At 37.7% G+C, this 27,676-nt stretch overlaps 1 protein-coding gene across 1 annotated transcript in view; it reads left to right on the top strand.

Annotated features, from left to right (window-relative positions):
• Positions 1 to 22,095, top strand: part of ADGB (androglobin) — a 106,744-nt gene extending 84,649 nt beyond the window's left edge. Inside the window, exons 28-35 of the mRNA XM_061378781.1 lie at positions 3,961 to 4,154; positions 5,570 to 5,681; positions 12,685 to 12,872; positions 14,517 to 14,672; positions 16,202 to 16,310; positions 18,401 to 18,503; positions 19,854 to 20,037; positions 21,679 to 22,095. Of these exons, the coding sequence (XP_061234765.1) occupies positions 3,961 to 4,154; positions 5,570 to 5,681; positions 12,685 to 12,872; positions 14,517 to 14,672; positions 16,202 to 16,310; positions 18,401 to 18,503; positions 19,854 to 20,037; positions 21,679 to 21,855 (1,223 nt within the window). The 3' untranslated portion in view covers positions 21,856 to 22,095. The remainder of the gene's footprint in view (positions 1 to 3,960; positions 4,155 to 5,569; positions 5,682 to 12,684; positions 12,873 to 14,516; positions 14,673 to 16,201; positions 16,311 to 18,400; positions 18,504 to 19,853; positions 20,038 to 21,678) is intronic.
• The last annotated feature ends 5,581 nt before the right edge of the window (positions 22,096 to 27,676 follow it).

The raw sequence follows: 27,676 nt of genomic DNA, 5'->3' as shown, positions 1-27,676 counted from the left end.
AGCTGTTTCCATTTTATTTGTAAGACAGTATACTATTTTTAATTTTTCACTATGGGGTTTCAGTTTGAAAATTATATTATTCATAAGCATTACAAGTTTGCTTAAGTAAAGCAGTTGTTTAGAAGCAAACAAGTCAGCTACTGTACTCTCCTTGGACATCACTATACATCAATGTTATAAGGTATTAAAGTCGTCAGTCCTTTTATGAAGACTTTTATACAATAAATCTTTTGTAGATCTGTGAGTTTCTGCCTAAGTATATTCAGAACCTGAGACAAAGACAAACTCTTCAAATACTGCATTGTATTGCTTCAGTAGAGCCCCAAATAGTATATTTAATGTGCTCATCACCACTATTTTGAACTGTGTAGTTTTCTAGCATCCTTTAGAAAAATGTTTCATCTAAATTTCCATTTTTTGGGTATTATTTCTAATAATCTAATCATGTTTATGAAGCATCTTGATTTTTTGTCTCAACCGCACCTTATAACCAGAAATGCGAAATTAAATACTATGGAGACCATGCTCTTAAAATCTTTCATTAGATGATAATGTTGTGGTTTTAAAGGAACGCAAGGATAAGCTGTCATAATTCTGTCTGAGTTACCAAGATAATCAATAGCTGGTTTGGGTACTGGCTTTGGAACATGGGAATGGATTAATAAGCTTATTAGTAGACTGATGGAAATAGCAGCAGGAAGGCTGTGAAATAGATTAGGGTCAGCATCACAGTTCTTGAAATAAATTGCCACATTGCCCTCACTAAAGTGGAGAAAGTTTCTTTCATGAAACCGACTTGTTGGCAAAGATCACAGTCTGAAACATGATAAGATGAAAGAGAATATAAATGGGTTCCAACAGATGCTGGAAGAGGGAGAATGGGTCATAATACGTAAAAGGGACATTTTGACTTTGCCAGACTAGCAGAGGGCATAGGCAAGAAGAACTTTACAAAATATCCTCAGAAATCAGACATACACTTAGGCTTCTAACTCTTATGTGTTATGATACAAATAATTTCTGGTAATTTAAAGTTACTTTAATCCATTGTGAATCATTCAATTAAATACCTGTTACATTAAGCTGATTGAAAGGAGAAAGGTTATTGTTTAAGGTTTGTATTCAGCAGTAGAGCCTGTAAGATAAGTTTTATGGTTTTAGACTGTATTTGAAGGTGAAACAAATATCTGATTCCATTTAAGTGTGTGTGAGTGTATAGAAAGTTTTCAATTGCAAAGAACGGCTGTCACAGTTTGTTGGGTTTTTTACTATCATTTTTACAATACTAGACCAAGTGGCTTTAACATTGAAATTCTTTTCCTATATGAGATATCTTGTGTATTACAAAGCAGACATTTTGTGTAGGTATACCAGATTTTTCAGAGCATCCAAACTAAGTGAAAAGATTGAATGTATTCAGTATAACCAATATGACAGCATCATATTACTCAGCCTGCTGAATGTCTGCAGGTGCAATTTATGGTGTTATAAAAGCATGTTTCTTGTTTTTCTGCTATTGTCAACAGCAGCAGGAAATTATGGCCAGTACAATAACAAGATAGGGACCTCCATAAATGCCAGTGCCAAGTTCAGGTGGGGATTTGTACAACTGACACTCAATACAAGATCGACACTGTTAGCATCTAGTTGTTCTCTAAACAAGTGTGTTTTCACACAATAGGAATAATCAGAAACTGCTATACCATCAGCACCAAAATTGTTAGTTAGGACAGGCAATCTTCACATTTGGGATTTATTCAGAATCACATGTTCTGTCTCTCATAGAATTGATCACTGTGTTGCCAGAAGTGACATTAAGTGACCTTATTGTGCAAGTGTCACCAATAAAACGTTATTCCCCTTTCCCACCCATAACCTGTTAATTCATCTACAGTCACAGATGATTTCAAAATTTCTTTTATAGTTAAAAACACTGCATTAAGCCACTTGATTTTGAATATATTCACCTCTCTGAGGTGCAGCCAGTGACGTGGACATGTAACATTTGCTTGCCAATAAAAGAGTTGCATATTAACATGTTGCAAGTACAACTCATTTTACTGGTACAAGCACAGCAGTCCTGTAAGCACAGATGGGGAAGAGGATGCTCATAATCCTTTTATTTTCCCTAGTAGCAGTCTGGTACAATCCAGTGTCGATGTATAAAAATCATGTTCAGAAATTTTGTGTTTGAATCTGGAACCAAAGGTAGGTAGTCGTTCCTTCTAATCAGGGCTTTGCTTAGGAAAACCAGGAATGGATATTTATATATGTAGGAAGAAAAGTAATTTGGTATCACAGCACCACCTGGTGACAATTGCTAGAACTATTATTTTGGATACTTGATGTTTTTTTGGGAACTTCTATGGCAAGATCATCCTCTGGGCAAACCATTATAGAATTTTTTAATTCTTAAGCTCTTCAGGTTTAGGAGAGAGAGGAGAAGGACAATGAAAGCTGATCATAGCCAAAGAAATACAACCTCCCTTGAAACCCACCTACCTTGATAGGTAGAGGTAGGCTCTTTCAGACAGCAGCACACAGCTCCCAAAGCCCAGACATCTGACCTTCTGGAGGGGAGCTCACCTCTCTTGACTACAAGAGGGAGTACATTTACTTGGACTCACTTCTTTAAAGCTACCATTTTGTAAACCATTTGCACTGTTCCTTGATAACAGTGCTCAAGCAGGCATTGAAGATCCTTCTTGACTAGAAACCTTGATGCAAGTATTGCAAATGGTTGCCTAAAGGCAAGTTACGTGTTTGGAAAATGTCTGTGTGTAGTGTTATTCTTCCATTTGGGATCTGAATTATTTCTTTGCAGCACGTTTTCACAGAGATAGAGAAGAACATTCTGAATGTCATGCAGAAGAGCAACTCATAGCTTGGGATTAGGAGTTTAAGGTATCTTGAAGAAAGCATTTCTGCAAAGGTTCCTGTTTTCCTGACTTTTGGTTTTCTTAGGAAAAAGGGAGCACTGCCTTATACAGAGGAAAGATGAGATAGCAAGTTATCCATGGCATTTCACTTCCATAAGAAACAATATTTCATAACTATTTGAGTTTCTAGTGGCACACTTCACATTTTATTTGGCATTTATACACTGGCACACACTTTTGCTGAATCTGGTCTGCTGGTCCTGTCAGCTCTTGTTAACTCCTGGATGTTTTGTCAAAACATATGAAACTATGTTTTTCTTTTGAAGTCTTGTGTTGATACAGTATCATCCTTGGCTTCTTCAGTATACCTTGGGAAGAGTGAAGGCTTCTCATCCTCAGTGAAGTCAAAAAGATTTCAGTGGCATTAGAAATGAACACAAATACACACTTTCTGGATTAATACTTCCATGATGGACCTTCTTTAGCACATTCCTGGTTTCACAGTTATCCCCTATATACCTTCCTTAGGAGACATTGATATACCTTTATAAATTACAGGCCACAAATAGTTCTATAGCTCCTTTCAAGACTGGGTTTTTCTCAACTTCAGTCAGCTATGATCTTTTGCCAGGTTGACATCAGAGGCTTCTGTAAGGGTAGGAGTTGCCAGAACCGTGGCCAACGCACCTCTCCCCTCCTTCCACAGGCATACACAAATTAGATTAGTTACACAGAGACCCCATCATAGAACAAAGGTATCTGTATTATGTAATACATAGCATAATGCTGTGCAGGAAAGTAGTGTGGGGCTTGAAGAGGGTAAAATTATACACTTTATAAACAGTAACAGCAGTTATATATGAAGTCTTCCAAATTTCTCATAATTTACTTTGAAGAGATTTGTGATTTGCATGCAGAATAAAATCAGGATAGTATTTGAAATAAGCAATTTCAGTTGGACCCCTGTGAGCATTATTGACTATGTGTGACTTGTGCAAATATTGACTGTGGTATCTGTTTACCTCATACCAACATTTCATAGTATTTCTGGAAATTAACACTGACATATTTAATCTTGCAGCAAGCAAGATTAGTCAAAGTAGTACAAGGAAGGAATCAGAAGTGAAAGGATCCAAAAAAAAAGTTCATAATTCATCTTCAAAGGACACCAAAACTTCTTTGAAGGCAGGACATGTACAAGAAGGTCCACCTACATTAGAAGATGAATCTTCTGTCTTGGAAACCTTTCAGAACAAGGATGGAAGTCCGCCAGAAGTAAGAGATTCCAAATCACTGGGATTTGGGGGAAAAAAAACCAAACCAAACCAACAACAAAACAAAAACAAACAAACAAAATAGCAATTAAAGGGTATTGATAATTCTTTTGATAAAATAAAGATCTGGTATCCTGAGAGATAATGTACATGTATGGGTAAACACATAAGAAGGGGTCATTTTTAGTTTCAAATCAAGGTGGTACATTCAATCTTTAAATGGTCTTCATTTCCCAAATCTAAGTCAAGTATAGCATTAATTTTCAGCTAAGGGACAGAAGCTACCAGAAATTAAGTTAAACTTCTGATGCTTCAATATGAGTTTGCTGTGAAATTTGATGTAAGAGAAGGCTACGTTTAATAGTTTTAATAGAGAAACACCTATTGCCAGGCAGCTGAAGGCTTTAGTAACACACACGGAAGAGATGCTACTTGAGCCAAGTTTCTCAGAGAGGGATGTCAAAAGTGTGGATTTTTTTTTTTGCATCATATAGTATTTTTTGTCTATCCTGGAAGAAAAAAATAATCCAGCATTTATTTTCTAAAGCGGTTCTTGTTTCTCTGTCACTAAGTGTTTCTCTACTGTGATTTCCCTGGTAATTGAGTTCAAGTGCAACAATGTATTCAAATCAATATATTCAAAAATTAAAAAAAAAAAAAAAAAAGAAAGAAATTCCAGTGTTCATTTGTCTCAGAAATGGCTTTAGAATTCAGAAAGAAAGTTTTAAAGGGAATCATTTCCTGTTCAGTGCAGACAATGTTTAAAATAACCCATGGACCCTGTCACCTCTACTTCAAATTAAGACATTATTGAGTGCTAGTATAAGGGCTCAAAGGACTGTAGTAGGTCTTAAAGACAAAAGTTTCTGGTTTTTGCACATGGCATATATAGGAAAGTTACATGGAAATCTTAAAGGAATACAATAATAGAAATTTTTAGGTTGGAAAAGACCTGTAAGATTATCAAGTCCAACCATTAACCCAGCAATGCCAAGGCCACCACTAAACCATGCTCCCAAGTACCACATCTACATGTCTTTTAGATACCTCCAGAAATGGTGTCTCTACCACTTTCCTGGACAGCCTGTTCTAATGCTTGACAACCCTTTTGGTGAAGAAATAATGCCTAATATCCAGTCTAAATCTCACCAGTGCAACCTGAGGCTATATAGTCCAGTTTGGTTTTGCTTGATAAACACGAGTAATTGTTTAATGTCACAGGAATTGAATTAAAATCTGTGGAATTAGCACTGTTTTCTTAAGATTCTTGTCAATACTCTAATGTGCAAGCTTGTAAATTAATTGTGTTTTATTTGCTGAGCTCAGTAGCTGATGGGTTACTAACCTACAGAACTTTTGAATGCTTACTATAATTGTTAAGTCTTCAGTATGTTAATATGCTACATTTTCTTTCAGTCTCATAAGTATATCATACAAGCACTGGTGCTGTATAATAGTTGGCCACTTGAAGAGAGTCAGTCTCTCTTTGTTCAGGAACTGAAAGAAATGGAGAAAAATGAAAGCAAAGGTAGGTCAACGTATGTATTTGTTCAAATATATCATGTTACTGATTAAAAAAAGTTGTATTGCTACAAGGCACAACCATGTTTTTTTCTTTCACTACTGGAGTGAAATAGTTAAGCAATAATGCTCTTTGTTCTGTGGTTTATAGAAATTAAGTTTGATTGCAGAATTCTATATCTTTAGTTCACAATTTATAAGGAAATCAAAGACTACACTGCAAAACTCACCTGACTTTCGTAGGGCTTAACTTTTAAGTAGGGATCTAGAACAGCTACAGAAGTATGATTGCTTCTACATTCAGAGACTAATGAAGTGTAATGTAAAAGCACAGTGCCTTGACAAAGTATTCTCCTGGAACCAGACAAACACACTTGCTGATAATTTAAGAAGATGCACTGACAAGAGTAAAAAAAAAAAAAAAGGCCTGTTTTTAGGATCTGTATTACTTCTGTACTACTAGCAGAAGAATTTAGGCAGGAGACAAGACTAGGAAAGGCCCTAGGGCCAGGCTGCGTATTCAAGCCAGGCAGGGGACACAGAAATTAAATGTTTTCTTTTTTTTTTTTTTTTTTTTGTAGATTCTCTTAACATTTCTTGTTAAGGGACAGGGGAAAAAAAAAAAAAAAAAAGGACACAAAAACCAAACCAACCAACCAAAAAAAGAAAAACCCGAACCAACACACATTAAAAGCCATTAGAATACCAGTCAGTATCCTAGAAATTAGATAAATGTCTCATATTTGTTTCTCCTTATGATTTGGATCTTAATTATCTTAGAGGAAAATTTATCACACTGGATCAAACAGCCAGAGGCCAGTCAGCTGCCACTCCACGTCCAACCATGAGTTGATGCTAGAGATGTAGTCCCATCAGGCACACGCACACAGAACACATACACACTGCATACATACATACATACATTGCTAGCCATGCAGATCACAGATAGTGCCAATGGCTTCATCCTGCTTCCCTCTCTGGCTGGACAGAATGGAAGTCCAATAGAGAGTTTTTATATGTATGCATGCGTGTGTATGTGTATGTAAGGTGGATCCTTACAACAGCTGGACTTAAACACCCAGTCTGCCAGTAGCTGCATCCCATACCAGCTCCTGAGCCTGCAGCCCTCCAGCTGCTGGTGCAGACTGTCACACACATGTGCACATATGCAGCTAATTCCCCTGTGCTCTCACTCCTAAATTTCCTGCAGAACCTAAAATACTACTTTCCACTATTCATTAAATTACCAATATCATCAATATTAAAGTTCTATAAATCAATTTTTCAAATATGAAATGAGAACTTATTTGCATTGTCCTCCTTCTATATATGTACACTTGGTTATACCCTTAAATTTTCTTTCAGTCTTTAAATCTTTTTTTCTGATTGTGAACTAGTCTTAAAGCAATTTGAGAACTGAGCTTTATCATTTAAAGCTGCCAGCACCAACTGTCAAACACACAATTCATATAATAGCAGTGTTGCCGTGTAACCAAAAAGGCATCTTCTCACTGTGTGATTTTTAGGAAAGCTGCAATGAGCCAGGTGGAAAATTTCTCCAACAAATTTTCACCATTTCAGTTGTCACTATTTCATGAAGACGACAGTGCCATCTGGAGTTAGTTTTGCGTTAAAGCTGATTTGTCATGGCAAAAGCATATTTCAGCTTTGTATTAGCATTTACTAAAGTCTTTAGACTAATCTCCATCTAAATGAAGACTCATACTCTTATTCTGTCAGTATTCACCAATATTAAAAATCTTTATTAAGAGCATTTTTGAAGAAAGTAAGCTTTCTGGCATACAGATACTGTGATAATTCTGTATGTGTGGATGTTTGGGGTTTTTCTTCGTTCAAAATCATTAATACTGCAGTTTGGCAATAATTTTGAAAAGAACTGTGTTAGCAAACGTTATTTCATTACTAATATTTAGTCATATTTATTATACATGAAATCTCATTAAATGTTTTATTAAAGAGCTCATTGCACAAACAAAACATTAAAAAGGCATTAACCAGGAAAACCCAAGTACACAGAAATTAGAAAGTGCCAGATATTTTATTATTTATACAGTCTTTATTAGTTTGTTCTTTTTTTTTTTTTTTCACTTCTATTGGGAACTGTTAATGGAGCAAGACTTCAATGGAAAAATAGTCAGAAAAACCCTAAGGCCTGGATCATAATTCTTGTGTGAAAGTGGAAAAAATAGCAGGGAATCTTGCAACTGCTTATAGCATTTTAAGTTGTTTGACTACATTAACAAAATTATTTAAAATCATTTTGTTTTGTATACGTGACTTTCAGCTATTGCCTTTTGGGGTTCTTTGGTTTTACTTTTCTTGTAGTAAGATCAGAAGTTTTATTGTGCAACTGTCACAACTCAGAATTGAATTATCAGTATGTGCTGAATGCTGTCTGCAGCATGTCTTAATACGTTGCCTTCAGCTAACTCAAGAGTATTAGCTGTTGATACAAGAAGGCTGTTTATCCAACTGGAATAGTAGAGGGAGACAGGGTGCCCAACTCAGGTAGTAGAGGCAGGCTTGAAAAGGTAGAGGTAATATCCTTTGGAATATTCATTTTTTTAGCTTCAAAGATGGGAAATTTTCTCCCACAGGTTTTCTTTTCCTACTGGAGAACTTGCTGGCTCATGCCAAGGGCAGGATTTCACAAGATGTTTAACAGAGTATCCAATTCTCACTCTCTCTTTCCCACCTTGCCTGTCTGTATTGATTCACCAATTTTGTGAAGCCCAGCCAGCAACCCAGAACCACGTAGCCGCTTGCTCACTCCCCCCTCCTTCCTCCCCCTGCTCCCGGAGGAATGGGAAGGCGAATCGAAAGAATGTAACTCCCATGGGCTGGGATAAGAGCAGTCCAGTAACTAAGGTATAACACAAATCACTACTGCTACCACCAATAACAATAATGATAAGGGATATAGCAAGGGAAGAGAACACAATCGCTCACCACCTGCTGATCGATACCCAGCCTGATCTGAGCAGTACTGTAGCCCTTCTGGGTAACTGCCCCCAGTTTATATAGTGGGCATGACGTGCTGTGGTATGGAATACCCCTTTGGCTAGTTTGGGTCAGGTGTCCTGTCTCTGCTTCCTCCCGGCTTCCCCTCCTCCCTGGCAGAGCATGAGACTCAGAAAGTCCTTGGTCAGAGTAAACATTACTGAGCAGCAACTAAAAACATCAGCATTATCAGTGCTGTTCCTAGGCTGAAAGTCAAAACCACAGCACTGCACCAGCTACTAAGATGGAAAAAAATGACTGCTACTGCTGAGCCCAGAACACATCAAAATGTAGGTCACTGAGGATATTTGATGGTGCTAGAGTTTACAGACCTGTAGATCCTGAAGCCATGCTGTAAAACCCCACTCTACTACTGCAAACACAGTGGTAGTTTCCTCCTCTCCTGGTGTGTTTTTATGCAACCTTAATGTCTGGATGATCCCAGCGTTAGAAAGATTCTTGATGTTGCTGTCTGTTTAGAATATATCTGACTGAGGGTCCAGTCAGAGACAGGGAAAGCAACATCTGAATTTCTCAATCATTTTGTAACCAAATCTGAAAGTCTTTCATGGAAACAAGTAAGGGTAATTTCTGCCATCTACTGGGTAATCCCACTAAATGCTCATATTCAGTGCTATATTTCAAATACTGGGAGCATAGTATCTTCTCAAAGAAAACTTGAAAAGACTCCTCTGTATTTTACCTATGAATAACATGCATTTTCAATAATCTGAATTTCATAAATCAGGAGTAGTGGTCTATCTTGCCTAAGAAAAACCCAAACAGAACAATTGTGGTGTCTGAATCTGTAATCTAAAGTTATAAATATAAGGTAAGGATCGTTTAGTGTAATTGCTCAGCTTGTCATGCACAGGACATCAGACTGGATGATCACTGGGGCCCCTTCCAGCATTAGACTAAGTGAATCGCTGAGTAAATAATTGAAAAATTGTAGAGAAGTTATTTTAGGAGTTGATATCAGCTGTTTGTCATCGCTGTCAACCGGTGTGATGCCCAAGCTTTTCTTGGTGCCATAGATGTACAGTAACTGCCACTAAGAGTTTGTGATGATTGATGCATAAACTGTGAGCTGGAATGGCCTTTTACTTTCTATATCATCTCCTTGCCTTCCTTTCTTCTTATCACATCCCACACAAAGCAGTTACTTGGCTTTGTTATTGGAAAAGCCCTGAGGAACTATTCGCATCTCCCTCAGAGTCAACTATCTCATGTGCTGCATGATATAGTGCCAACCTGCAGCCAGTGCTCCTCCAGGAATATCTGGGGGATGATCACAAAACTGGGGAGATTGCCTGCTCTTCTGAGGGAGGGAGGAGGGCTGGGGGAACCTGTGCAGTGCAGCAAACTTTTAACTAAAGGAGCTAAGCCTTCATATCATGAAATCATAAGACACAGAATAGTTTGGCTTGAAGGGACCTTAAAAGACCTAGTTCCAAAACCCCTACCATGGGCAGGGAAATCTTCCATTAGACCAGGTTGCTCAATGCCCCATTCAGTCTGGCCTTGAACACTTCCAGGAATGGTGTGTCCACAACTTCTCTGGGCAACCTGTTCCAGTGTCTCACACCCTCACAGTGAAGAATGTTTTCCCAATGTCTAATCTAAATATCCCCATCAGCTTAAAGCCATTCACCCTTGTCCTATCCATACATCTCCTTGTAAGAAGTCCCTCTCCAGATTTCTAGAAGGCACCCTTTGGGTACTGGAAGGCTAGTACAAGGTCTCCCTTGGAGCCTTCTCTTATCCAGGCCGAACAAGCCCAACTCTCTCAGCCTCTTTGTAGGAGAGGTACTCCAGCCCTCTGATATCTTTGTGGCCCTCCTCTGAATCTGTTCCAACAGGTGACATCCTTCATATGTTGGGGGTCCCAGAGCTGAGCAGACTAGTCCAGAGGGAATAGAGGGAGAGAATGGCTGATCAGGGTCCTTTTAACGTAGCCCAGCATACAGTTGGTTTTCTAGGCTGCAAGTGCACACTGCTGAATCATGTTGAGCTTTTTGTCAACCAACACCCCCATGTCCTTCTCCTAATTGTCCTGCTTTCAATCCAGTCTCCTCCCACCCTGTAGCTGTGCTTGTGTACAGGACCTCTGGAGCTAAAGCAGGATACCTCATTTTAGTCCTGTTATTTCATGTGCTTGTTTGTTATTTGCTCACTTCTCAGTGGACGCATAAGAGCCCTGTCTTTTCATATGCTTGTTTGTTATTTGCTAACTTCTCAGTGTATGAATAAGTCCAGAAGATCAAAATGTTGGAATTCAGAAATGTAGAATATAGAAGCAGGTCAAAGCTTGTAGTATCTCATAACATAGCAAGTCTTTGCCTGATATCATTTAGCTAATAACACTGGATGTCTCTTGAGCGTTTCTATAAACAGTAAATGATTTATCTTTAAAAATTAATAATTCACTAAATAATGCATATACACTAGCCTGAGTTATGGTGCTAATGTGTTATGATAATGTGAAATTAAATGGAAAGCCATTTATGTAATGATATTATAACTTATTTGCATTTCCTCTGGAGTTCTTTTAGTATCTTCAATATTTGTGGAGACCACTTTAATTTTTGCTTTCATTCTTTACTGTATGCTGTGGTAGCATTGAATCAATTTAAGCTTAGCGCTTTGGTGCAATTTTACATTATTAAAGTAGCATCAGGAGGAATAATACAATTTATATATAAACACATGTATAATGTATGATGTAATACACTTTTATATCATATTTGTGTAGTTATATGTGCATTATGAATATGTTTCTATATATTTAATATTTACAATTTTATATATCCAGATAACTTTGGCCATGACATTGCAGATCTGGACCAAAGCTCATTAATCACACAGCACAATGATTTGTCCTTAGTGGAAAGAAGTTAGAAAAGCATAGCATTAAGGGAAAGGTATCTTGTTATTATTATCAAATTGTAAAACAGCCACTCATTTCCTCATTTTTCTAAGAGAAATCCCCTGTTTTACTGTATTGACTAAATCTAGGTTTTCAGCATTTGTTTAACAGTATGAAGTTGGAGGGAAATAGAAATTTCAGACTCAGATCTTTAATCTTTCTCATAGTGGTGTGGCTTCATTCCAGGTTGTCTCAGTTGACATGTTCCTTATGCTGTTAAAGCTATACACTAATATAGCTTGCTTCATTTATTTCTTTATTTACTTGCTTATTTACTTATTTAACAAGAGTATTATGTGCAACAAGTGTTGTTAACAACTCCCCCCAGCTAAGACAGTTCAGAATAAGTGTTACAAATGTCAAGTCTCAGTATCTTTAATTCACATACATGGAATACATACAGCATATACAAGTACAGATAAAATAATTAATCCAAAATGTTATCAGATAGTTCTGAGAATGATAATTTTGAATTTCTTAAATATTCATCAAATCTCAAGTATGGTTCTTTGCCTTAACTTCCTTGCATTTCTGGTGGGGTGTACCTTCCCTTCTGCTCTTCACACTTTCAGATGTATATGAGATAGTAAGAACATTAATTTTTACCTATTTTGAGCTTTTGACCAGTCTAATGCATAGCACTGACAGAGATTGTATGAGACTATATAAAAGAAATAAGAGTCAGACTGTGATCCTGTACACTGCCGTCTTCGAACTGACCCAGGCACAAGGCAACAATGCAATGACAGGTATGCAGGAACCATGGCAAACTCACATTTAAGCCCTGGGTAAAGTGCTATTTAGGACAGATAAAGCTGTCACAATATACCCACCTTGTAAGTCTGTTTTTAAAAGTTATTTTGTACCCATGCTCTTTCTTGGTCCCACAGTAAATGTTAGTGTAGTACTTCAAAGTGCCTACTAATTAACTGACTTCTCTTTGTCTTTCTGTATGGCTGTTTTGTGCTGTTATTCCACCCTGGATATTATACGGGGAAATATATTTATGGATGACAATGGATCCTGTAATTCATCATACATCATAACCACGTTTGAATAGTGCATGGGGAAAAGCATGAGGAGCACAGCTTTCCTCTAACTCTCAGTTTTTCTGAAGTACGTAAGTCTGCAAATGCTCGTAAAACAACCAGAAAAACAAAAGATAAAGCACCTGAGAAGACAGAAAAAGAGAAGTCCAGTAAAGAAAGAGGATCAATTCTATCTCTCATTTCTCCACCTGAATCTCAGGTGAGAGCAAAACCAAAAATTGCATTTGTTGAATGTGCCATCATTGTACCAAGATCAGTATTACTAGCACTTCTAGTGTATCCCCTTTCATTTCCCTGTGCCCTGCTTTGCCACATTTTTAGCTTTATACCTGAGATTCAACTACACATGTAAAAGACATGCATCCTGTGTTTAGAGATGTAATTGCACATTTCTTTGTTTATGTATAAAGCAGCTATTAATTGTTCTTTTTGTTGACCTAATTTCAGTCTCTGCTGAAGGTTTATTAAATTCCGTAAATTCACCATCTTTATGTCCCATTAGTCCCCCACTGTATGGGTTTTCAGGGGTTCCCAGGGAGATGAAATAGGTATTTCAACTATAGTCAGTTCCCATCTCATATGTTGCAGTTGCCATTAGCTTGCAGATATACAGTGTTAGAAAAATTGTTGCCTGCTTACAAATTCTTCTCACCTGTGGTGGGGTAACCCCAGTGTTCTGTGCTTGACTGAAAGCCTACTGCCAGCCTGTATGCCTTAAAAGGAATAATCGACTTTATGGATTGCAAACAGATTAATGGAAGACAAAGGAGAAACCGACAGTTCCTCATTTAATGGTATTGCTTTTGCTGGGAATTTTGCTGCCTGATGGCAGGTAGTTCAAGAGGAAGGCATCTCCAAATAGTTTTTCATGAGAAATCTCTACTGAATCATTTTGTTGACTAAACCTACTGTTCAGCAAACTTCCCAATAATTCATATCCATATCATAATTATATAGAGCTCCAGAATAGTGCCTTAACCCTTCTTTCTGAGCAGTCGGAGTGACTGCAGTTGAGATTGTTGGCCATAGAAATGCAATGCAGATTCAGGCTGTGTCAGATTTCAGCTTCAGTTATGAGCTATACTAGGGGTTCTGGGATGTTGGTTCTTGGGATTTCTTCAGGCTGCCACTAAAACATATGCAGGTTTAGAGATGGGGCTGCTTACAGATAAAGAAGATGCTCACCTTTAGTCTCAAATAAAAGCTAAACTCCTGTCTTTACTTCTAAATCTTAGGCTTAAATCTTCTGCAGATGGTAGAGTTTCCAGAAATATATGCAGCACAATATCTCGTTCATTAGTCAAACAGCAGAATAGTCTCCTAGATTTCAGGCACTACTTGTACCCTGCAGTTTGGAGAAGTTATCTGTTAAGGTGATTTAGAGTTTGAGAAGTGACTGGGAAAATTCCTGATGCCTCATAAGACAGAGAGATGTATTTCTACACAAAAAGCCTAGTTAAGTGTAATAAGACTTCTAGTAAAAAGCTTATGGAAGGAAAAATGGAAAGGCAGGAAAAAAAGGAAAAAGGACAGGAAGATAAGATGAGAAAGTCACTGCAAAATACCTTGTTCAAACAGTATTCAGAAGAACTGGAAGTGTGGAGCATGCTGCATGAGCGTGGGGGGAAGCATGTAAACAAAATACCTCAAATTGCTTCTAGACATTGCCAAGTAATCTTTCTTTGGCAGCCACTGATCGTGTAGTAATGCATGTTAAAGTCTAGCAATAAAAATGTATATCAGTCGGGAAAATTACCAGAGTACAGAAACATACCTTCATCCTAAATAGTGGTGTTAGATGTATACTAATGAGTATATTATGTTTATGATACTTCACTTTCAGCAAGCTGCTTCAAACAAACCACACTGGACTTTACGTCTAATTAGTGAACAGAGAGAGGCAGACATTCTGGAGGTGAAGAAAGACACACAGCGAGCAGATGAGATCAAAGCCATGAAACAAGCATGGGAGTCTGCAGAGCCAGGAAGAGCTATCAAGGTAATATCAAAATGCAGTCTTTGTAGTGATGTTTCTTCACAAGTTCCAGGAGCTGCTGTGGTGGTAGAACAGCTTGCCACAACAGAGACCTGACTTTGTATGGCTGTCCTCTTCACCACTCTGTGGGAGACAGGAAATTTTACACAGCTCAAAGAATTAAGGGATTTTGTGCATGAAGTCTATGCAGGAGTCCAGACCATCTACTTTAGACTTCTGTAGATCACTGAGACTTTAGATTCTACCTTACAAAACAAAGTTTATCCTTAGAAAGCCCACTACCTTTACGCAATCACAAAGCTGCTACTTGTGAAGTGTTTAATGTTTAGCATGAACAGATTCTACTGAGACATACACTGTTGCAAACATGCCAAAAAGATTTCTCTTGAAGAACTAACACTTGGTCATCTCATCAGTCACTGTCCCTGCAGCCAGGATTCTGAAATGCATTTTGGGTTGCAAGTTACCCTTGAGTTTGTACATGCTGCTCTGTATGAACTCACTGTTTTGGAGAAGAAACACTAATTCAGGAACTCCTAGGAAAAAGTGGTATTTCCCTAAGAAGGTGCAATTGGTGAATGTTTTCTGACCATGCACTCAGCTTTTCAAGGGTTTTTTGGGTTTTTTTGTTTGGTTGGGTTTTTTTGAGGGGTGGTTTGTTTGGTTGTTGGGGTTTTTTGTTGTTGTTGTTGTTGCATTTTGGTTTAGTTGGGGTTTTTTTGGGGGGGAAGTAGTTTGTTGGGGTTTTTTATTTAATCCAAAAATTATTTTAAACTGCCTAAAGATCAGTGTTTTTTTCAGTATTACAGTGTATGATGATCTTCAGTATAAGTATTCAACTTCTCAGGTCTAATTCAATGGGAACTGTAACATCATTTCTGATTCCAGCCCCAGGCAGAGTTGCATACTGCATTCTGGTGTTAGGTTTATTATTGACAGCATAATTTCCTCATTTGAGATGTGTACTAAATACAGCCAGTACGCATGAAGCATTCAAAGTGTACTCCCTACTTTTCATTTTACTGAAGTACCAGCTCACAATGCTTTACTTAGGGGCTCTTATTCATATGCGCATTACACGCTTGATAGCAATTAAAGATGAACTTTAAGCACTAATACTAATTTATTTCTCCTCTACACAACACATTAAAACTAAACAAATAAAGGTTCCAAAATGTTATTAGAAAATTTGGATGTTTAATGTTGACAAGTTATTTTTTCAGAAAAAAAAAAATCAATCTATTGGAGATGTGGCTTGAATATGTCTCTGACATGAAATGTGGTCCTCTTACGTATATGCCTTTTTCACCCCAGTGGTTCATTAATAGTATTCCTGTTGCTAGAAGTGATATTTTCATAGATCAATGAAATATACTCACCAGTAATATGAAGTGGCATCATAACTCTAATGCAATGGATTTGAAGATTTACTGTCTTATTGACAACTTACAGATTTCTACTTTTGAAAATTCTTTAGAATTTAAAGTATCCAGTAGAAATCTTCTTATCTGGATTAAAACTTTGTTCTCTAGGCTTTTCAGGAACGCATGCGGTTTATTAATAAGTTTGCTGTGGGATGTTCAGAGGAGCCCACAGGTGGGACTGAGACTGCCAGTATAACACCTAGTTCAGGAGAAAGAGGTAAGGATACAACTTTCTGTCAAGCATGTCTTTGATTCATCATGCTCATCACGTCTAGCTCCTTAGAAAATAATTCTGCATTAAATACTGATAGTAAGTGGATATAACAGCCCCAGTAAAAGGTGTCCAAATGCATAATGGCATGCTTAGTCACTTATCTTTTTCATCCTCTTTGTTTTAATTGTTGCACTGTTCTATTTTCAGACACAGATACAGCTTCACAGTTCTTGGAGGCTGCTAAGTTATCCTTAAGGAAACTTTATGCAGTCCTTCTGTACTAGAATTCTAACCTTAAAATAACCTGAAATTTGGGGAAGTTCACTGGAAAATACTTACTCCCTCAACTCCAAGCTTGTTACCAGAGGTCATTAGTGTAGAAATATTAAAAAATTGTTTAGGAGCTGACATAGCATGTCAGTAAGACACTAGTACTTTTAATGGGTGTATTTGTTGTTAATGCTTGTGGAAACTGTTTATAGACAGTTTCTGGAAGTGAGGTGTCAAAATGTGCAGACTGAGTAGCATCAGTTTCCTGGCAGCTTCCCTATGTGTTGCCTAATTTTATTTAATGGCTACAACTTTTATGCAGTCTTATATTATTATATTATATTCTGTGGCAGTTACTGGACTGTGATGAAAATCTGCACTGGGTGCAAAGCTGCTTGTTGGTTCTGTTCTTCTGAGAATAATGCAGAGATCAGGCCATCACAAAAAGGAAAGTATAGTACCCCCCTGATTGTGACAGTATCTGGTTATGGCTCCAGTACATGGAACTAGAACCTGTGACTAGTACATAATTTGTTGAGATTGATATTACTATGATTAATATTAATACTGTGATTAATATTCTTAAGATTAGTATTACTGTGAGGGTGGTGAGGCACTGGAATGTGTTGCCCAAGGAAGTTGTGAATGGTCCATCCCTGGCAGTGTTCAAGGCCAGGTTGGATAGAGTCTTGGGTGACATGACATGGTTTAGTGTGAGGTGTCCCTGCCCAAGGCAGGGGGATTAGAACTAGAGAATCTTAAGGTCCTTTCCAATCCTAACTATTCCATGATTTTATAGTATTTTGCCAGTCAAGTAAGTAATCCGTCTGGAAATGTTTCAGAACTTAAAGTAGAACTAATCCTCACCTTATGCCTTAGACAAACACATCATTAGCTACTTCTTGCATTCCAAAGGAACTTAAAAAAGTACCATTTCCTCTAAGTTAAGGGGTAAGGACTTCAGTCATAGACAGTAAATATACAGACAGTAATTTTTTTTAATGCTCGAAAATCTGTTTTTTCTATTCTTTGTGAGAAAATTGCACTACTATTTTTCAATGCTTCGATTACTACTGTAAGTAGTATAATAAGAGAGTTTTTATGGAAACAAACTACTGCAGTCATCATTAAATCTCATCACATTTCACAAGCATTTTCAGCACATCCACATGAACAGAAAGAAGGAAGCATTGGAATAATCACAGTACAGCATCATGCTTAATACCAGATGTGTCATCTTACTGTGAGAATGCTACATTAAAGCATAACATGGTTACTGTCTGTGTGGTAAAAGAAATTCTAAGATTTCAGAATGACAATTTTAGGTTTTCATGGGACCTTTTTTTCTTTAGACTGGTATTTCCTAAGATAAATCTCTGCCAAAAGGGAATATAATTTTTTTTTAAACTATAGCCAGAGCTGAACAATCAGATTTGTGTGTGTGGTTTGGTTCTTTGGTGGTTTGGTTTTGTTTGTTTGCTGTTTTTTGTTTAAATAAAAGAATTCCTTGCTAATTAGAAGTTGTTCTTATATTCTTTAGACACTTGAAATTGATTGTTCTTGCTTAGATTTACAAACCTTCTTGAGTACTGTGGATTTTGCTAAAATATATATATTAATTTAACGCTAGCATATGTGGGGTTTTTTCAGCATCCTTGATTCTATCATGACTGTTCAAAGTAAAAAGGCAGAAATATTATGTCATCTCCAACCCATATCCTCATGTAATAATGCATTTTGCTGAGCCAAAAGAATTAATTTAGATGGAGCCTCCTATCATAACTGAATAACCAGTTTAATCTGTTTGATCTGTTCTGTTGTAGATTCTGTTACCACAGGAATGCAAGCATCACAGGCTGATACTGACTCAAGCTTACAAATGCAGCAAAACAAATGGGAGACTATAGACCTTAGTCCTTACATGAGGTAAACTGCAGCAAGAACAATTAACTCCCAGTGAAATACTAAACTGAAAGACTGGCTAAAGATTTTCATATGTAGACATCACTAAATGCAATATATATTATGCACGTGTATCCTATCTGTAATTGGATGCAGTATAATAGATGTGAATTTAGACTTTATCCTTCACATATCATTGAAGTAAGCTACAATTCTATCACATGCATGTTAAAGTTGCTGTGAAAATCCTGGCCCACATTTTACCTGCCCTTTATGTTGTTTACACAAAATCACTCACTTGTGAATGCAGAAGTGTAGATGGCATCAAGATACAGCTTTCAGCTTTGATTTCCTGGTATGGACGTGTTTTAAAATCAGTGCTTTCCTACATCGATTTATGATTATGTCCTTTCCTTAAAGTAACACAGGTCAAAGGTGCTGAATCATGGCACTGTAAATTTGAAGAAAATGCATGTGCAGGCAAATATGTTAATTTCAGTGGTCATCTTGAAAGAAGCGTATATGAAGGTTGCCAAGATGGGATGTTAGATTCAAATAATATATTTGACCAATGAAGTTCAGTTAATAATAATAGCTAATACCTGAAATGATTATATTAATTATATTCTTTATTAAAAAAACTATTATTTATTACTTGTGTTGACGTAAACTTGCCTAGCTCATAGAGTTGCATGTTTGCTATGCTGCAGGTAGAACCAGTTCATGCTTAAGTTCATTTGTATTCAATGTGGCATTTATGCAACTCACTGATTTTCAAAAGACCTTAGAACATGATGAAAAATCTCCAAATTTAATTTTAAATTGAATGGGAAACTGGTGTTATATTGAAGTGAATAACATTAAAACAGTAGAAAATATGGCAAAATATTTCCATAGGCTTGAGTCTTGTAAGCATTTAATTTGTCTTCAACTCCTTGACTTTTACACTAGTCATTTAAGTCAAACTATAAAAATATATTATCTACTTAGCTGACATTATGCCATGGCAAAAAAAGAAAAATCAAAATACATTTGTCTCAATGCTGAATTTTAATATCAAAATCTTCTGGGAATATATTTCTTGCAAATTAAAAATAAGGATCACATGTAGGAGCTTTTCATATGCTCAAAGGTGAGCATGATTTTACAAATATTTTTAAAGTAGCCATTCAAGTATAAGACTTGGTCTCAGAATGTACTTGCTCATCAGTGTTATATTTATAAGCAGAGAAAGTGTGACTCCCTAACCATGTCTAACTGTACGCTGGTGACATTGCAGTATATAAACTAAATATATGCATAAGGTGTTAAGCAAAATATACACCATGCATACCTGTATGTGAAATGAGACAAATATCTTTGTATTTCCTTCAGAAAAACAATGTCAAAGCCTGTGCTAAGAAATGAGTTTATCATTCAACAGCAAGATATAAGTAAAGCAGAAAAAATCAAGCATTTTAAGGAACTTAGAGAGCTGGCTCTGGAACAAAGAAAACAAGAACAAAATGACAGAACTCTGCTGAAGAAAAATATACTTGAAATGTATGAGAACCTGCAGGTAGGTTTTCAAGATTAATCTCCAGTAACTCTTACTGTGGCATCCACCACTAGTGTGAATATCTTGATGAACCATTCTCAAGATTTTTGTATTCAGTACCAATAATGAGAAACAGTGAACACGCTTGAAATGTTGCTTGGGCAAAGGTTAGAACTAAAGGTTCTAGGGGAAAAAAAACAAAAGTACTGTAAAACTTCCTTAATATGATATTCTTAGTACTTTCTTGATACAGCTCTTTGCAAAGACACTATTTAAGAATATCACCATAAATGGACAATTATAAATGGAAATAAATTAGGCATTCGACATACATGACCAGATGCATATTAGATAAAGCATCTTTGGTTTGCCTATTTTTTTGGTTTTCGTTTGGAATTGTATAAAACGTTTTGGAAAGTAATAGAGAACAAGTTAATTTACATAGGAGGCTGAGCTGATCCTAACACATCTTACAGCAAAGTTAAAGAATGGAGTTTTCTTGGAATATGCATGATGCCAGCAAACAAAAATATGGAATAATTAACTAAAAAAAAGCATGTTGATAAATAATAAATTTGGTAGCATTAGTATAGGATCCATTCTTAGGATTAACTCGGGCGATGTATTGCACATGAAATCAGTACAAATATCTTAACAAAATCAGATTTACCCTTGATTGTCAGCAGGAACAAAATGATTCTTACACAGTGGTGGTATAATGACCATCAGCAATCGGTTGGATTAAGAGCTCTTAAAACAGGATAAGAGACAGTAAAAATAATTTTAGATCAAATCGATCTAACTACAGAAATTGCTCGAAAACATATCCTTAACAAGTTCCCAGACAGTCTGATTTATATTACTTAACTACAAGTATGCAAGGAGCCATAGTTCTCTAACAGTGACTGATTGATCTCAGTAAGAATGCATATCCAGGTTTTCAGATGCTGCTGTGATTTTGGGTGACTAACATAATCACATATTAAAAGCACAAATTTTTATTGAGTAGTTTCTAGTCTCCTAGAAAGTATGCCCATTAAAGGTGTTTCACAGTACAAATATAAAATTAGTTACTTGTGAATATGCATACTGTGCTCATTAGCACTTGTACGTTTTTTTTCATCCTTAGACCACAGAGGACTCTATAAAGGTATCCAGGTTTTCCCATTTTCCAGGGTAGAAAGGTAAAGGAAGAACTTTTCAGAAGTATTGAAGTCCCACTTGCCCAAAGTCTTATTGACAGTCAATGTGATTTTAGCTCCTTTAGTCCCTTAAAAGACTGGAACTTCTTAGCCATTTAGGCATTTCTGAAAACAAGTTTTTAAGAGATGTGTTTAAAATAAAAAAGCAAGCCAGTAACTGAAGAGGGACTAGACCCAGATAGGTACCTAGTCTGTTGCCTATCCTCCTTTCACACAATTAGCTTATTATGCCAGCAATTTTTAAAAGATTTTAATGAATTTTCTCTTCTTCATGTTGAAAAGACTGACGTACAGCCGTGTCACTGTGACAAATAAATAGAAATACACATGGAAAAAAAGGAGAGATGTACTCCCTGTACTTACAGAGTTCCAAAGAGAAACACAACAGGAAGAATGCAGTTGTTACTGAGGAAACCAAGATTCATGTACTTGGGGGGTATTGCTGTTTGTTTTTGGCTAGGCATCCTTAGATGAAGGACGGAACAGAATTCGCAATATTCGGGAAGCATACCGCAGTGAGCTGCTAGAGGCTGAGCGCAGAAAACAAGAAGAGCTGGAAGCTCGGGAAGCAGCCCTGCAAGCAGAGCAAGATGCACTCAAAAAAAAGCATAAAAAAAATACATGTAAAAAGAAGTAGTTGCTACTTAAATGTATTAACTAATTTGGGAAAGAAAGTTTATACACAAAGTTGAGAAATAATCTTATTTTCCAGTATTTTTGTGAACTACATCACGTTTTATCTCTTTGACTAGTGCTAGTAAAAAAATTGATCTAGTATTATTCTTTTTGACAAAGTGTTCAGTAATTTACTTCTCATAAACATACTCACTACTATTAGAGTTTGTATGTTTTACTGGAATAAAATTTTGCAGCAAAAGTTCGTATTCCGTTCGGATTGTTCTCCCCAAATCCGTGTCTCTCGTCTTTTTCCAGTCAAAACAGAACCAAAAATTAATCAGAGTTGAAACAGTGAATGTAACCTATCAGTTTTGAAGCCATTTAACTTGGCAGAAACATGAGCTCTTTAAGAGGATGACAGTTTATGAAGTTTGTAATAGTTAAATAGTGGCATACCACATTTTTCATATGTGGGCATTGGAAGGCTTCCCAAAGCCTGGTTCTGTAGGCACTCACAAGCCATTTGTGTACTATGATATTTTTCCCTTTCATCCTTCTCCTGAGTGTTTTTGAATCTCACAGTAACTCTGCAGTGGCAAACTCATGGCACAACCTTCAAGGCTTGTTGAATACGCCTTAAAACCCTATTACTCTTTGTTTATCTTTCCTAAGCTAGGTTTTGCCATGGTGGCTTTGCTCAAAGGGATTACAATAGACCCTTGGTTCCTAGACCTTCAACTGGAATTTAAAAATGTATCCTAAAGGTAGAACCAGTGTGTGAATGAAATTCTTGCTTCTCTAAGCATAGAATTCTTATATATTTGGGGTATAGTAATCAAACACACAAAAATACATGCATTCATACTCACTAGCTAGCACTCTGTACTTGGAGACAACTGGCAAAACTTACAGTGATGAAAACTATCTCCAGACCAGGCAGTCACAAGCAGAAGCTGGGGAAGTTAGACGGCTTACATACTGTATACATTCAGTGTGTCCAGTATGTCCAAAAGCATTTCATTATCTAGGCAACATGAGAAACCAGGATACTCACCTATTTGATGCAAATCACAGAAATGTTACCCTTTGCATTCTGGCTGCTGACACTGGCTAGCCAGTGCATTTGAAACTAGCTTTTCTTCTGCACCTTAATGACATACCAGATGTTTTCCTTCTGCTGGTTTTGCTCACCTCTGTTTTGTCAGTATGTTGCTGCCTGGCTTGAACTTCAGTCACTCCTCTATCAATTCTGTGGTGTCTGTTCTTTGTACATCACCACACCTACACACCTCCTGTGGTGCCTCTGCCTCCATTTGGCCTCCTTCCTTGCACACAACATAAGCTAAACTAACTGACCTGAGCTATTGTGTTTGAAAAGCAGGAATTGAAGCCAGAGTCCTACAACTGCACTGGTAATTTTTATTTCAAAAAGCAGGAGCTAAGTTTTGCTTTGACCCATATAGGCTGCAAATAAGAAGTCTGTCAGTCTTGTGCTATAATTGCTCTTTGTCCTCTCTATTTTGGAATGTGGGCTCTACTGCTTCATAATATGCCATCTTGTTTCCATGGCAACAGCACGTGTTAGTTGTCTTCTTATGTGACTCTCTAATGAGCTTCTGTAGAAGTTGAAGTTCTGTTCTTGATGTCACTGCAAGCACTATAATGACATTCTGTTGTAAAAATCAATCCAATTCCAAAAGCCTGCATAACTGACATCTAAATGTCAAAAATACAGCTAATAACCTGCATGATCACAACCCATCCCCATGTGTAATCAACTCAGACACAGTGTACTTGGATTCATGTTATCAAATCTAGTTCTCATGTTATACACAACTCCAAGTTTCATAGTTTTCTCATTTTAAGATTTAGTAGGGGCATAAGAACAAGCTTGAACTTATGTGCTTTCTTATTCAGTAAAGAACTTCAGCAAAGGACTGAAATGGGGGGTCAAGCTATTTATAGAACAAAAGAGAACAGATAGGGAAAGGTTTTCTGAGTCAAGAGATAATTGCTTGATCTTCTAAGATGATAGTTGGTTTGGAGGTGCAATAGAGGGATGGCTGTGCATCAAAGCATGCTTTACCAGGTATCTGGTTGCTTGAAGTCACAGAAGAGAGGGTTTGGATTTGGGGGAGTGGAAGCAGGGGTTGAACAGTTGCCCTCTGACATTTCTTATAGAAAATCATCCCTGAGAAAGTTTTCAGTCATTTATACAGCCTTTAATTTTTGTTCATGGAAAGACTATGAAAAGCAGCACAAATAGCTAGCTCTGTCGATCTCAAAATGATGCCATTTAGTTGTCTTGTGACTTGGACAGTTGCATAATTATCCCCTGAAATGCAGAGTCTTACTCCAGAAGAAGAATGTGGCAATTTCTGTGCAGAAATGAAGAGGATGGGTTACTCCAACAGCTCAGAGATCCTGATCTGTCTCTTGCAGAATGTTGTGTGCTTCTTACAGAGCCAGTCTACAATACTCTGGTAGTAATTTGTGTCTGTGTGATTCCCCGAATCTTAAGTGCCTCCGACTCATATACATATACAAATGTACATACACAGCTCATATACAATTCCAATCTCTGCATTTAAATGCTGTTAAACAGTGTCTTAGTATACGGTTGTTGCTAAGGACCTGCACAAAAGAAGCAGTTTCAGAAAGCATCACAACGGCACATGAGACAAGCCTGGCTTTCTTCCTGTGGACCACCTATGCAGTTTGAGAGACTGAGCTCAGAGCTTAGGGCACTACAGAAAATACTTTACAATTACACTCTGTGATTGGCTGAAATTTTAAATAAAGATTTAAAGATTCTTTAGAGAAGGGGGGCATCTCTCAGAGCATCTTTAACGTTGAGCTGCATTCTGTAGTGGTAAAACAAAAATCACTCGTTTACTGTGTTGATTCCTGAATACTCATTTCTCTTTCATATGAGGTATAACTAGTTATAAAAAGGGAAATGTCAGTGTTCAGGAAAAGTTTTGCAAAGTTTTGATGGACACTGCAAATGCCAAAGGAAAATGAAAACTTGAACACATTAAGACTGCATTACGAGTAATCCCTAAAGAATTTCTCGGAGTTTGCTTTCTTTACTTCTGCATTTTAGGAAAAAATGGTAGTATTCAACAAGCACTGCAGGTACCTGAGAGAGAAATTAAGTCTTTGACTTGATAATTCAGTTTAATGAGGATTAACTCTGTGAAGAGTTAACACTGTGAAGAGTTAATCACTTCAAATAATTCATTGTAGGTGTGTTCTGCCAAGCTTTAGCTATTTTTCACTGCTTGATCCTTTTCTTTTGACCAGCCATTATGAACTAGAAAAGATCTTTTTCATTAAAATACATATCTAAAGTTACTTTTTAACGCAAGTAGCTTCATTAATCTTCAAATGACTTGTCCCATCTGCTTCGCTTTAATTTGGCTGGCATTTACACAATGAGTTACAGACCAAAACCCAGATCAAGCCCGTTCCAGGATGCCTCACTGCTGAGACAAGCAATGTGCTGTGAAATCAGGCTCAGTATTGAGCTGCCAGTCTGCTCACCCCAGCAATGTGCAATTTACCAGCTCTGTCATTTTAATTCAAGGAAGAGACACAGCCTTTATGCACATGCACAGCATTTCCCCTCCAAAAGGCAAGAAAAGTGTCTACATATTTTGTCTGGCAGAAAACATAAGAGAACAGCTTTGCATAATCACACAGCACTTTGAAGAATGAAATCTCACATTCAGAGCCCTTTTTTCTCTCATTCATTTCTTGAATCTGCCCTAATAGATCCAATATCCAGGTAATGTTTCAGTAACTTAAATATCCTTGTAACTTGCAAGATGATGTTGTCCTCCATCCCAAAGGATGACAGACAGGAAAGAATCATAGATTCAACTAGGTTAGAAAAGACCTTCAAGATCATCAAGTCCAACCTTTACCCCAGGACTGCCAAGACCACCACTAAACCACATCACTAAGGGCCTTACCTACATGGGTTTTGAACACTTCCAGGGATGGTGACTCCACCACTTCCCTGGTCAACCTGTTCCAATGCCTGATCATCATTTTGGTGAAGAAATCTTTCCTAATACCCAGACTTAACTTCCCCTGGTGCAGCTTGAGGCCATTACCTCTTGTCCTGTTGCTTGTTACTTGTGAAAAGAGATCAGCCACCTCTTTTCTTCATCCTGCTTTCAGGTAGCTGTTGAGAGCAATAAAGTCTCCCCTGAGCCTTCTCTTTTCCAGCCTAAACAACCCCAGTTCCCTCAGTTATTCCTCATAGTGCTTGTGCTCTAGACCATTCACCCACTTTGTTGCCCTCCTCTGAATACAGCCCAGCACCTCAGTATCTCTCTTGTAATGAGGGGCAAATAGAAAATCAGGGAAGGAACTAGTCTGCATCATATGAAGTGAGCCAATAGCACAAAAGCAAGGTGTGTTGAAGATGCTACTAGCCAAAATCAGAGAAGAAGAGATGGGGTGGTCAGGTAGGACTCGGGACCTTTAATTTCTGTCAGTAAGAATGTGGGTAGGGACAGTAGTCCAGGGATAGTCAGGCTAATCTGAGAATGGGGTAACATACAAATGTAGGCAAGATGTGTCACTTTGGGCCAGGTCTGAATGCATACTCCTCTCTGAAACCTGGGCTCCTCTGCCTAACGTGGACTTCTCCCTAAGGGCAAGTACCAAAATGTTCACTCTTCAGGGGCACATGAGAGGTGTTTGCTTTACACGTGGTAACCCAGTGGGTGCACCACAACCCACAGAAAGCAACAGCCAGGCTTCTGTACCTGAGAGAGCTGAAGTGGATGCTGTCGGTCTGTGACCCACCTAGCAGGACATCACAGACATCCTTCCCTGCTACCCTTGAGCTGGAACCACTGTGCCATTCTCACAAGACCAAATACAGAGCACAGCAAGACAGCCTGACTCTGTGTATAAGCCAACACATTACAAAGCTGGAACATGTGAGGAGGGATACAGCAGCTGCACTTCCAGGAATGCTGGTAAGCTTTAACTTGCTAGTAGGTCACATAAATGAAGTGTCTGACTAAAGAGACCACTGTTCCATGGCCTAGAGTGTCCTAGACTTAATTTCCATTCCATGGCTGAACACTCTACAACTGGCAGAAACCAGACAACATCAGCTATTACCATGGTCCAGAGGCAGACAAAGTACTCAGCTGTAGCGTGGCTAGGAGGAACAAGAAGTAATTCCTAAAATCCTAGGATGGTTTGGGTTGGAGGGAACCTGAAAGATGACGTACAGAAAGCAGAAAGTGCCAAAAGGGACACAGAAGGGCAGTGAAAAATTGAAAATCCATTAATCCTCTTCTCTACTCTGCCCATGCCAGAGACCACAACACACAACTCTTCCTCTTCAGCCCCCCTGCACTACAGAGAAACCTTGAGTTGGCTCTGGAGACAGCTGTTCGCTGAAGGTAAAATCATAGATCCAGAAATGAAGGAAAGACTAAAGCTGCTCCACTCCCAGCCACCTGCATAGACAAAGGGATGAAAATGTATGTCACAGGGTTTTACGTATCTTTCTCGAGTTCCCAGGAGTCATATTTTTATGGAATAAGAGACCAAAAATTAGTCACAAATGCCTAAAGCAATGCTTGTACCTTTATCTCTCATGCCACAGAAATGTGGCATGAGACAATGTGGGATTCAGCTTATGAAGGAACAAGAAGCTGCTTCCTCTCACCTTGTCCTTGCTCTTTGGAAAATGAATCTCACAGCACTTCACTCCCATTATCAAAAGCCAGTATCATTAGGAGAACAAGGGAATGCTTTTCTGTTGTTCCAGTGCAAAAGGTAGGTTTCCTGAAAGCACATTTCTCAGA

Source organism: Neopsephotus bourkii, unplaced genomic scaffold, assembly GCF_033783945.1.
Source record: "Neopsephotus bourkii isolate Nb327-2 ecotype Australia unplaced genomic scaffold, CSIRO-AGI_Nbou_v1 NB_1767, whole genome shotgun sequence".
Classification (NCBI taxonomy): Eukaryota; Metazoa; Chordata; class Aves; order Psittaciformes; family Psittacidae; genus Neopsephotus; species Neopsephotus bourkii.
The sequence above is the reverse complement of the archived record's forward strand: the minus strand, read 5'-3'. Positions and strand labels throughout refer to the sequence as shown.